General features: G+C 25.5%; 1 protein-coding gene across 1 annotated transcript; it reads left to right on the forward strand.

The window, feature by feature from the left end:
* The first annotated feature begins 6,959 nt into the window (after positions 1 to 6,959).
* LOC137831662 (uncharacterized) lies at positions 6,960 to 8,642 on the forward strand. Its single transcript, XM_068639427.1, has 3 exons — positions 6,960 to 7,672; positions 7,878 to 8,122; positions 8,244 to 8,642. The coding sequence occupies exons 1-3, from the start codon at positions 7,208 to 7,210 to the stop codon at positions 8,488 to 8,490; spliced, it is 957 nt and encodes a 318-aa protein (XP_068495528.1). The 5' UTR covers positions 6,960 to 7,207; the 3' UTR covers positions 8,491 to 8,642.
* The last annotated feature ends 4,846 nt before the right edge of the window (positions 8,643 to 13,488 follow it).

Here is a 13,488-nt window from a genome sequence, read left to right on the forward strand (position 1 = left end):
GTATTGAGGTGATATTTGATATATTAATATTCAGTTCTTGATTGATTATTGGTAGTGTTGTTTTACTTTTAATTTTCCGTGACAAATTGAGAATCTTAAATCTTACCGGGAGGTATTTTTAGGGTTCGGACCTAAACAACAATACTTAACATATTTGAGTGCTAGGAATAGACTTGAAATGTTAATTGCTATTAAACGTCTAAGCTTCGTTCTAAGTTGTTCTTATAATTATGCGAGGGATCGATAGTTAGGGGACATTGTTAAGGATTTTATATGCGAGGAATCGATATAAATGACTTTTATACGGGCATCAATTTCAATCAAGAACTTAATATTGACATGCTAATCAAAATACTTGAGAGTGAGAGAGATGAAACTAATCCTTATTTTTCCAATTGAAACAACTAATTCTTTGTTTGTTTTCTTATTGATCAGTGCCAACACAATTAATTCAAAACTCTTTTTAATTGTTCTGTTTTTATATTTAGCGATTATTGTACTCGATAATTCACACTGTTCCTTGTGGGATTGATATCCGTCCTTAGGGACAATTATTACTTTTGACAAACGCGGTGCACTTGCCGTAAAAAGTCATCAATGAGCTACCAAATTTCCAAAACAATAATGTATGTGATATCATAAATTAAATATTAAAGTCTACATAAAATTCTATAAATATATGAAAATGTTTTATGTAATTCTAAAGTGTTATACATGTTTACCTTAAGGTGCATTCAAGTGAGTTTCTTTGTATTTGCACTTGCACTTCTCCTCACACTCAACATGTTATATCCAAAATAAACACTGAAATAATAAGATTTCATGTTAAAACACACACATAACATTATGTAATGTAATGTGAGTAATAAATTTGTGAATGTAATATAATTATAATGGAAAATCATGCAAAATTTCAGAATTTTCTGACAAGTGTAAGTATGAGAACTAAAACCTCAAAATACCTAAATAATACTTAAAAATAAAAAAATAATAGTAAATGGTAGATTTTTGGAATTTTGATCCACCCCGATTCCCATCCGGCCATGTGATTCGTTACCTCATTTCTAGCAATTTTCATTTTTTACGTGTCTCCATCCAACTTCTATGTCAAAAGTTAAGGTCATTTGAAGTTTTTTCATGCTAATTTTTTGCAACTCCAAATCTATCACTATTCACTACCAATTATTTAGTTTTTAAATTTGGTCTCTAAAACCTTGGTTGCTAATTAGATACCAATTTAGAAACTATTTAACAATAATAGAAACCAATTTTTTTTTTAGTTTCTAAAATGGTCTCTAATTTAGTTACTATTGCAACTAATTATTTTAGTCTCTAAAAATTAGTTTCTATTTCATGTTTTTCTTGTAGTGATTCTTTTCATTGTTAGGATTCCTCCATCAAATATTCACTAAATAAAGTTTTCACAAATTCTAAATTACTAAGTAATCTACACATACATACAAATATTTAATTAAAAATTTAAAATATTTCAAACTTACGTGTAGAGGTATGACGCGTGAAGAGGTGAGAAGAAGGTCTGAGAGGTGTAGTGCGCGAACGTCGCGGCAGCGTGTGGAGGTACTGCTGCCACTTAATCATAATTTATATTATAAGTTTATTGTTTTAATATTATTATATCATATTTTATTAGCGTTATTATGTCTCATGTTAAATGTTACTATTGTAGTAGCAAGTTTATAAAAATCCTTAAATACATATTGAAGATTCTGATTACTGGCGATGAATCCAATGAGAATTTAAAATGTAGGGGAAATACAAGGGAGATGTATAATTAATTTTAAAAAAATAACTTTTTTTTTTGTATAAACAAAGTCTAGACAAAGAAAAACACAAAACTGCCTCAGTAAAAAACTTAGAAATGTTTTTTTTTTAAATATCAATCTCAATTTGTGCATAAAACAAATATAAACAACCAATTATAAAAAGTCATGAAAAGCTAGCAAGTAGGGCACCATTTCTTTGAATTAAATTCTGAATATAATTTCAATTAGAGGGAACCATGACTTTTTTTTTTTTTAGATTAAATTGATGAAAATTTGTATAATGACCCACGACTTTTAAATCAATTAAACAAAATATTTTATTTCACTTTTTTTTCTTCAACATAACAATTCAACACATAATTTTATTCATTTTTATTTTTCTTTCTTAATTTATCTATTCTTTAATTTTTATTTTCTTTATTTCTTTCCCGCAATCAAACATAGTGCGAGGAATGTTTGATATTTTTGTTTGACAAAAAGTGATACAAATTATGACTAACTTAATGTGCTTCATTACAATTTTCGTATTTTTTAAAGATTTTTATTTATTTATTATTTTTAAATTAAGAAAAATATAAATTGTTTTTATTATTATTAAATCTACCATAAAAAATATTATTTTCTAGTCCTGAATTGTTTTTAACCATCTATAGAAAATAATAAATTATATAATGTTTAAAATCTTATATGTCATAAAAAAACACATCTTATTATGATTAAAATATTATATGTTATACAAAGTTATATTTTATTTTATATGATGGACGTAATTTTAGCTAATATAGAATATGTTATTTTTTTATGATAATTAAAGGCAAATCAGTTTGAAATTGAATTTTTTATGTCGTTTGAATCTATGACGGTTCCAAAACTCACATAAAAAGTCTATTTTAGTCGTCATAAAAATATTTGTTGCATTAGTAAATATTTATCTTGCTAAATTCATATTGTATAACTTTTCACTGTACTGAATAAGAACAAATGATCATATATTTTCTCTAAATCTTGAGATATTTTATATAGACAATGAATGCAAGACAATAATATGTCTTATTGATAAGTTTTTTATTTTAGCGAGCAACCTACATATATTAATTAAATTAAATTATTTTATATATTAAAAAATTATTAGTATTTAAAACCGTCTGTATTATTAATAAAAAAAATTAAAAAATAATTATTTCGTAAAAGAAAAAGTAGAAAAGAGAATGTTCCCTTCATTTTATTTTTAAAATTGTCAAAACAATTTTTTTTTTAAATCTTTAGCAGGGAGGTGTATAAACTGTAACTTTTATTTTTCACTAGGGAATTTAATGGCTAAGTTTAAATCTAATTAGACTTTTTAAAGCAGTTTTGAACAAACCTATATACTATAAGCTAAATTATACGCATTCGATGAACTTCACCTCTATTCCCATCTAAAGTGCATTCGAAATTCAATGTCTCCAACAACTGTTCTCATTGAAAAAGCCAAATAGTTTTTTTGTACAAATTTGTTTCGCATTTGACTAATGGGATTCACATAAGAAACACACAAACAAAGAAAATGTGATTCACATAAAAATAGTCGATTCAATTTTATCAACAAAATGCATTTTGATATGATTTGATGAAACACTGTAAAATCTCGACAAGTAATTTTTCATTATATTGGATGACCTTCTTGTCATCACAATTATATGATCTATCTTACGTGTGTGAGTGGAACTTCTTTTTCAGGATTAAGACTTAATACTTGTGTCAATCTTTAATCATAAAAGATTCCCTCTCAAACACTTAACTTGTTTTCACTAGTTTACCTAATTGCTTTAATTTCAATTAATTTTTAAATTGTCAACCGTTTCTTAACCCCAAACTTCTTCCAAATTAAATTTATAATTGATTAAGAATACATAGTTTGTGTTCAAAAAATAAATTCAATCAGAAAATCCTCAAAGTTGAAGCTTTTATTTTCTAAATTAAATGGATATAAATTTAAACTAATTTAAATTTTAATTATATTTAAAAATAAATAAATATATTATTTGATTGAATTTATATAAATGTCGTTTCAGATCAACCACGATATACATTGTGAAAGAGACCCATGGAACACTATCCAACAAAAATGAATAAATCGAAAACAATTGGTTTCTCGAACACGTAATACAAAGAAGGAAATATTAGCTAACACGCATTGAACCCATTATTTATCTGACATTTCAGTAAAATACCAATAACCTTTCATTCATCCATTTTGGGTTGTTTAAAATCAGAAGGAACCAGTTAGACTTGTCATAAACAAAAAGTTTAAGCCTTACTTTGAATGTTTAAAATTTTAAATTTAATTTAATCTTATACAATTTAAATATTATATAAATTGATTTTAGAATCATGTTCATCTCTAGTAAAAAAAAGTTAAAAAATCGACTAACAAGAAAATCGACTAATTGAATTTCAAAATTTTGTAGTCATAAAACATTTATTAAAATTTGAAAAAAAATAATAGAAGGATAGAGAAGACTAGAGGAGAAATTATTAATAAAGAATTATTACAAAATGTTAAGCCTAATTCAATCCATAAAACTGGTTTTTTTTTAAATAAAAGCTTCCATGTTAGGTATCACTATGCAACTTAAGATCTCAGCTAGGCTGATACCTCAAGTTACAACAATCATTTACCATCACATGAAAAAAAAAAATTATTGAACAAAAGAAAAAAATACAAAAAAAATACAAAAATACGGGGGGACTATACCAAAACCCATATGTTAACAAAAACGATACATAGGTAGACTATACCTATTCATAAAGAATTCTAAGAATAGACAAGGTGGAAGCCTATTATACCAAAGAAAAGGCTCTCTATGAAAAAATCCTAAATTAGCCAACTTATCAGCACACGCATTTCCTTCACGAAAAATATGAGTAACCGTAAACCTAATTTTCCCACAGTAATTAAGACAAGCATTCCATCGATTACGAAGCATCCAAGGAACAGTTGTCCTAGCAGTAAACGCAGCACAAACCAAAGCAGAATCACATTCCAACCAGACATTAGTAAGTCCCATCTTTTGAGCTTCCTCCATAGCATGTATAACCCCATAAAACTCAGCAACCAGAGCAGTCTGAACTTCAAGAAATGCAGAAAAAGCTCCAATAAATTCCCCCATACTCCCACGAAAAATACCTCCGCAAGTAGCAAGACCAGGATACCCCCTAGCAGCCCCATCAGTGTTAATTTTAACCCAGCCTGGTGAAGGAAACTCCCATCTAACAGGAAGAGGACATAAAACTTTACCAGTACGAGTGTTAATACCAAAAAACTTGAGCACATTGAAATCGAACATATCATTCTTCATTGAAGCTTTAGACGAATTACCCACTAGACAAGTTAAATCTTTAATAACCAAAATAGCCCTATAAACCTCAATCTTATCCTGAAAACGAGCATAATTCCTCATACGCCATATCATCCAAATAGAAAAAGTTAGCACAGCTAGCTTAATCAATTTAACCAACGGACTACCATCACTCTTAATAAAAGAAAGAAGATCATCCTTATTAGAGAAATGATAAGTAGGAAAAATGTGTTGAACCCAACTCCAAATACGCAAAGCATCCATAAAACTGGTTCATGGGATGAGTTTTACACTCACTTGTATATACAATGAATTGTCCTTATCTTTAGTCGATGTTAGGATAGGCAAATAGAACCCCATAGAACAAATAATTAATACCAAATAGAATTTATATTTATAAAAATATAGAAATAAGTAAAAAAAATTTAACAAAGTCCCATAAAAAAATAAACAATTTATAATCTAACAATTTTGAATTAAAATATACATAGAACAACTAAAATTTTGTACTGAATGAATTACTTTTCTTTCAACAAATTTCACAATAAAAAAATCAATATTATCTATGAATTTTTATCTACAAATAAATTCAACATTACATATGAATATTACTCACAGATATAAATTCGTAGGTAAAATTACTTACGGGATATTATCTACAAATAAAAATTCGTAGGTAAATTCAGCATTAGATATTATTACTCACAAATCTATCTATAGATAAATTTTATATTATCTATAAATTTTACCCACAAAACTATATTTAAAAATAAATTTAATATTATTATCAATAAATATATTTATTAATAATATTAAAAATATAAATAATATTTATAATTCTAAAATAATCTATCAAAGATTTTGATCGGGCAATCTTGTAGAACTCACTGCTAAGGGTCCAATGACGAACTCCGATCATGTAAACTAATAAGCGATGATTTCATAATCTTAGAGAAAAGGTAGAGTAAATGAAAAAAAAATTAGAAAGATGATGGTTTTTTTTTTAAATGAACTGATTAACTAAATTTCTAATTATATACTCTTTTAACTTTAATAATAAAATATTTAAGAATTATTTTAATTATAATAATTCTATTCTAAAATTATTTTTCTCTCGTTACATTATTTATAATATTAATATTATTTATAATATTAACAATATTAATATTTCTCTTTTCTTACATTATTTATAATATTAATATAATTTATAATATCAAAAATATTAACATTATGGATTTTGATTGTTACTTACATAATTTTTCTCTAAATAAATTGATTTTTTAGTAGTATTTATTTTCATAGCCAAATATTTATCCAAAATTTCGTGTGGATGACACAGAAGATTGAAGTCTTCGTGATCTTGTTTGATACATTGGCACGTGAAACAAGACTGCATGCGAAGAACTTAGTAATCATTTGAAGAAAAAAAGAAAATGATCACATCGATCCAATACTTTCATATTAACTTAATCATGTCGGTGGTCCTGCCTTAGGATATATTCGGAAAACAAACAATTCACATTCTACTGTTCTTGTTAACCACTTTAAGTGTGTCCATTATTTTAATAAAAAAATTATTAATTATTTTAGTTTATAAATGATTTTTGTAAAAATAAAGAATTCGGTTTCAAAATTAAAACTCTACTACGATTATTTTCTTTTCCTCTTCGTTTATTAATTATCTAGGCAGAAAATAAGTTTAATTTAAATATTATAATTATAGATACATTTAAATAAATTAACCAGTTTTTGAATAAAAGTAAATTAGTTACAACGGTTTATATATCTAGAGGCTCAGAAAAATGATATATTGCATCAATGCTTAACAAGTATTATTAAAAAAGTGATTTATAAATGTTAAAATATGTATATTTACTGACGAAAAAACTTTTCTATAAGTAGTTCTTCTCATATTTACCACCTCTATTTTTTATGAGTAATATTTTAGAGCTTGATTCTGACAAACATAGAGAGTGAGAAATACAGGAGAAGCATATACGACATTTCCAGAAAAGGAAACTTTAACTTTATAAATAACGCCATCGCAATTGTTGAAGTTATCTTTTGTGCATAGAGAGAGAAATGGAGGGAATACAGCACAAAGAAGTGGAAGTAAATGGCATCAAAATGCATGTTGCAGAGAAAGGAGAGGGTCCTGTGGTCTTGTTCCTCCATGGCTTCCCTGAACTGTGGTATTCCTGGCGCCACCAGATTCTGGCTCTCAGTTCCCGAGGATATCGCGCTGTTGCACCAGATCTACGTGGCTACGGTGACACAGAGGCACCAGCTTCAATGAGCAGCTACAGCTGCTTTGACATAGTGGGTGATCTGGTTGCGCTTATAGACCTTCTGGGTGTTGAGCAAGTCTTCCTTGTGGCTCATGACTGGGGTGCCATCATAGGTTGGTACCTCTGCATGTTTCGCCCCGACAGAGTCAAGGCCTATGTCTGCCTCAGTGTGCCTTTACTCCACCGAAACCCCGAGATCAGAACCGTCGATGCCATGCGTGCTATGTACGGAGACGACTACTACATCTGCAGATTTCAGGTATATTGCTTCTCCCAAATCACTGTTTCTCATTTTATTTTTAATTTTAGCGATGGCAGACTTCTGTCAAACATAAAGCGGCGTTCGATTAGTTGGTAGATGCATATAAAGCTTTGAATCAATCTTTATTAGGTGAAATGAAAGGAGATTTTAGAGGAATAATGTTAGATCTGATGGCAATAATTGTTTTGAAAACGTGTGACAGAAACCAGGAGAAATGGAAGCTCAGATGGCTGAAGTTGGGACTGAGTATGTGCTCAAAAACATCCTCACAACTCGCAAACCTGGTCCTCCAATCTTTCCCAAGGGAGAGTACGGAACTGGATTCAACCCAGATATGACTAATTCCTTACCCTCTTGGCTCTCACAACATGATCTTGCTTATTATGTTTCCAAATTTCAGAAAACGGGCTTCACTGGACCCTTGAACTATTACAGAAATATGAACCCGTATGTGATTAATTTATTGTTTCTCTTAGCATAATCCTTTTCTGGGGAAAGTATTTGGAAAACATGATAAGAATGATATATTAGAAAGAGAGGTAATTAAGTAAGTGTGTGTTGTTTACAGAAATTGGGAGCTGACAGCACCGTGGAGTGGAGCGAAAATAAAAGTGCCGGTAAAGTTCATCACAGGTGATTTGGACATGGTATACACCTCACTGAACATGAAGGAGTACATCCATGGTGGAGGTTTCAAAGAAGATGTGCCAAATCTAGAAGAAGTGATTGTGCAGAAAGGAGTAGCTCACTTCAATAATCAAGAAGCAGCTGAGGAAATCAATACTCACATTTATGATTTTATCAACAAGTTTTGATCTGATCAAAAAAATGTCTTCAAAATAGAATAAGTTGTTGAAGTTGCTGTGTTTTTATTTTATGTCTGTGTGTACTGAGGAACACAAGTTATTTTTAATTATGCAAGAGATAATGCATAAATAAAAAAAAACTTATTTTTATTTAAATATAATTTTAGTGTCTGAAGATCAAGTATTATATGGACTACTTCAGTGTAGTAGTATACTTGAATTTTGGTTGAAGGAGCTATTGAGACCAACTCGAAGTACAAAGCTATGTCGGGTAGTAAGCGACCAATCGACCGCAAGAGAAAATCGAACTCAGATCCATTAAATATATAAAAGAATCTGCTCTATTTCTATTTTATTATTATTATTATTATTTATATTATTAATACTATAATAATAATTTAGGATTAATATTCAATTTAGTATAGTATTTTTTAAAATAATTAATTATGCAAATTGATTTTCAAGTGTTAATTATGTGGCGGAAAGAGATTTATTGAGAGATGTGACTCAGCCTGTTGTTTTTCTCTCTCCTCTTGAAATTCCTGAAGGCGAAAATTTCTTACCTAACAAGCAAGGTAAAAACGTAGATTATTAATAACTAACCTAACTTATAAAAAGTTGAAATATTCAGAACTAGCATGGGTATCATAACAAAATTTATCAAGGACCTACAGATTGTGTCAATAAATCTGAAATGCTGAATGAAATTTCTCTTCAAATTACATAAACAAAAGTCCGGCTTCAAAAATTAAATGCTTAAACATTATTATAAATAATAAATGACAATTTTATTGTATAAATTTTTCTTGAAGTAATCTTTTCTGGTGTTAACTTTTGTCAGAATTAAGATTGTTAAGTCACAACTTACTGAAATATATAAATGCTTTTGGAAAGTAATTATTTTGATAAATTTGGAAATTACTTATTTTGATAAATTTGTGCAGAAAAAATAGAGACGATGTATTTATTTTCAAAAATGCAAAAGGTTTGATGTTCTTATAAAATATATAATTTATAATTATATATACTCTTATTTAATTTATTTTATTTTATTAATACAATAAAATATTTTTTCATTTCATATTAATTATTTAAAAAATAAAATTATTTTTAAATTTTTTAAAATGTACCGTTTGTATACTGACTCCACACTCTTTCTTTAATTCCTTATTTAAAGATAACAATTGAAGAAAATATACGCTCACACGTCTCTACACCAAATTTCACATATAAAATAAAATAACCTTAATTTTCAATCACTTTCTTCATTTCATCTCAAACAACTATATTCTTTGATAAAATCATTATTTTTTTATATCTATCATCAAGTCAATTATAATCTTAACGTGAAAATCATCATACTCTTCAATCTCAAAACTACTAATAGAAGAAAAGAAAAAATTTGAAGAAGAAGAAAGACTCAAATCCAAGAAGAAGAAAAAATGTTGTTTAATCAATTTATCATTTTTATTTTACATGTTATTTTTTGCATTTTAATTTCGACTCATGCAAAATTTCTATTATTCTAAAAATTGAGTAAAAGAAAAGAATCACCGTAGTATATATAATAAAAAGAGCAGAAAATAAACTTACATAATCGTAGAAATAAAAATATTACTTTAAACCTTTCTCACGATGTAATTTTTTTTAAAAGAAAGTTATTTATAGATCTGATTATAATTAATTATATATGTTAATATTTTATTTCTAATTACATTTGTTAGAAAAATATTTAAATAAAATAAAATAAAATAAAATTCATTAATGTAAATTGTAATAATTTTCAGTAATTTATTTTAATATATTATTATTTTAAATTTATATTTTTTAGTTATTAAATTTTAATAATTTATATTTATATTTATCTAATTTATTTATTAATTATTTTTTAATATATTAATATAATACAAATTCTTTTATTTGATCAATTAAATCAGTTACAAAAATTTTACTTATTTTTCTTTAATTTTTATTCAATCAAATATATTTTTCATTTTTTTCTTTTATTTTTTTTCACTCTTTTATTTATTTTATTATTATTATTTAAATATTTTAATATAATCTTTTTACTTTCTAGTCACTTTTCGAAATCTAAATAGTTAAATTTTTTATTTTTTATTTTTCACATTCTTAAGTTAAAGGGTAGGTGACTAAAACAAGGCATTTGGAAAAAGATTTAAGAAATGTTGTGGTACTCAAAAAGATCAATGAAGTTGTTTTAAAAGACAACTAATTAAAAAAACAAGTAATGCTGTTAATTTATGCGTACTATAATTAATTGGAACATATACTTTACTATGGTAATTTGTATATTTTTTCACTCTTTTCTTACTATAACAATAAATAAATAAAATGAATTTAAAAATAAATTAAACAATTTAAAAAATTGCATTATTTCTTTTCTTTTTCTTTCCACTAATTTTTAGTTTTTTATTTCATTTCTCCTTTTCTATTTCTTCTCACCAAAACATATATAATTAGAATCTTTAATCCTCTTAATTAGTTTATAAACTTCTCTCTTCCTGATAAAGGATAAGTCTTGACCTTTACAATTTTTATCACTCAATAATGTATAAACAACATTACGTAAATAAGTGTCAACTCACATTTTTCTTGAATTTTTTATTTTTTTATGCAAATGTTCCCCTCATTTAAATATATGTAAATTAATATGATATATATTATGAAAAAAATATGGAATATGGAAGTAAATTGTAAGAAAAGTATGAGATGTATGTATATCTAAGAAAGAAAAATACTGATTTATTTATATTTTGTACGTATTGGTTTCATATATATATATATATATATATATATATCCATTTAAAATCACTCATTCTCTATCTCAAAAACAACTTTTGTCTACCACATCTTATTTGCAAAAAATCTTCACAGAAAGATGAAAACAAAGTTGAAGACGGTTCAATAATTGAAGCATCAAAGACAGTTCGATTATATCAAATGTAGTTTGGTTTTTTAGTGGGAAGCCTAGAAGAAATTATGTTATGGAAAAGAGTAGTTTATTATGTACGTTAAACTTTATGCACCTCACATTAAATATATACAATTTATTAAATTTTTTATATTCAAAATTATTAACTAAAGAGTTATTATGATTATTTTATTTAATTACAAAAGTGCAAAAAAAATTCATGAAAATGAATTTGCGAAAAATTATCTTATTTTAAACTTAAATAAATCAAATTATAAATATCTAAATTTTATTTTAGAAAATATGAATTTAAAATTGAATATTACAATTTAATTATTCGGATTTAAATTTATAAAATTTCAAATTAGCTTTTTTATATGAAATATAGATTTGGATTTAATTTTAATCTAATTTTTAAAATTTAAATTGGATTTGAATTCAATTAAATTTCAATGTTTAGATTCGGATAAGATTTTTCGATCAAATTCATGTTTATTGAAAATAAATACTAAACATGAAAGAAGAAATTTTGTAGCTGTGTGTTTATTAACATATATAATAATTTTAAAGGATAATAATAATTTATGCAGATAAACATAACTTAGTATTTTACATTTCACTTTTAAAATTACAAATAATAATAAATTTATCAGAACAAAAATTTCACCTTTAAAATTTAAAAAAAAAAAATTTATAAGAACAAAAATGTAAAATATGATAAGTTACTATTCGATCTTTTAAAATATTTTTCTAACGACTATCGTTATAATAAAATCATTAAATAGAAATTAATTTTTAAATAAAAATAATAATTAATTGATATAGTGACTAAATTAAAGACTATTTTAGAGACTAAAAAATATTTAATTTCTAAATTAGTTTATATTATTGTTAAATGGTTTCTACATTGTCTAACTAGCCACCAAAGTTTTTGCTACCAAATTTAGAATCTAAATAATTGGTAGCAAAATTCTTGGTTGTTAATTAGACACAATTTTAAAAACTATTTAAGAATAATATAAACTAATTTAAAAATCGTCGTAAAAATCGTCGTGGAGGAAATGCATGTGCTGATAAGTTGGCTAAGTTAGGATTTTTTCATAGAGAATCTTTTCTTTGGTATAATAGGCTTCCACCTTGTTTGTTCTTATAATTCTTTACGAATAGGTATAGTCTAAGTATGTATCGTTTTTCTTAACATATGGGTTTTGGTCTAGTTTCCCGTATTTTTGTATTTTTTTTTTTGTTTAATAATACTTTTTTCATGTGATGGCAAATGATTGTTGTTACTTGAGGTGTCAGCCTAGCTGAGATCTTAAGTTGCATAGTGATGTCTAACATGAAAACTTTTATTTAAAAAAAACTAATTTAAAAATCAAATTTTCAAACTTTTTTAGTTTTTAAAATGGTTTATAAATTAGTCACTATAATAACTAATTATTTCTGGTATCTAAAAATTGGTTTCTATTTCATGATTTTCTTGTAGTGTATTTTAACCATATTAACTTTTAATTTTAATTTGTAAATAATAATACATATATTTAAATTCAAATTAATTTGTTATTACTAAATTACTCATAAAAAACTAAATGAAAAATATATTATACTAAAATAATGGAGCAAATCACATAAAAAAATAACATATGTTTAAACAAGATTGTTAGTGTAAATTTAAAATATTTACGTACAAAACCTATGATATCATTATCTCAAAAATTTAATACATTTCCAAACATTTAATTATCCAAAAATGATAATATAGAATCAAAGAAAAAAACAAGTGACAATAATTTTTCATGGATGTAATACGTTAATTATTAAAATAGATTAAAAAAATTAAAAATTAACAAATGGAATGTCAATATGATGCAATTTTATTGTAAATAATTCTTAAAATGGTATGATTTAAATTGAAATTGTGTTAATGTGATATGATTTTAGTTTAGTTAGATTTTAAATGAGACTTTAACATACAATTTTTTTATTATAATAAATTTTTAAAGATTTACTTATTTTAATAATTAATAAGTATTAATCACATTGCTAATTTTTTTAATAATTATTAATCCAATATG

This window comes from Phaseolus vulgaris, chromosome 6 (genome assembly GCF_000499845.2).
Source record: "Phaseolus vulgaris cultivar G19833 chromosome 6, P. vulgaris v2.0, whole genome shotgun sequence".
NCBI lineage: Eukaryota > Viridiplantae > Streptophyta > Magnoliopsida > Fabales > Fabaceae > Phaseolus > Phaseolus vulgaris.

Bases quoted from the DNA above. Each gene is read 5' to 3' on its own strand.
- LOC137831662 (XM_068639427.1), top strand. From the start codon at position 7,208: ATGGAGGGAATACAGCACAAAGAAGTGGAAGTAAATGGCATCAAAATG. The intron at 7,673-7,877 runs GTATATTGCTTC...AACGTGTGACAG, and splicing joins ACTACATCTGCAGATTTCAG to AAACCAGGAGAAATGGAAGC. The intron at 8,123-8,243 runs GTATGTGATTAA...TGTTGTTTACAG, and splicing joins TATTACAGAAATATGAACCC to AAATTGGGAGCTGACAGCAC.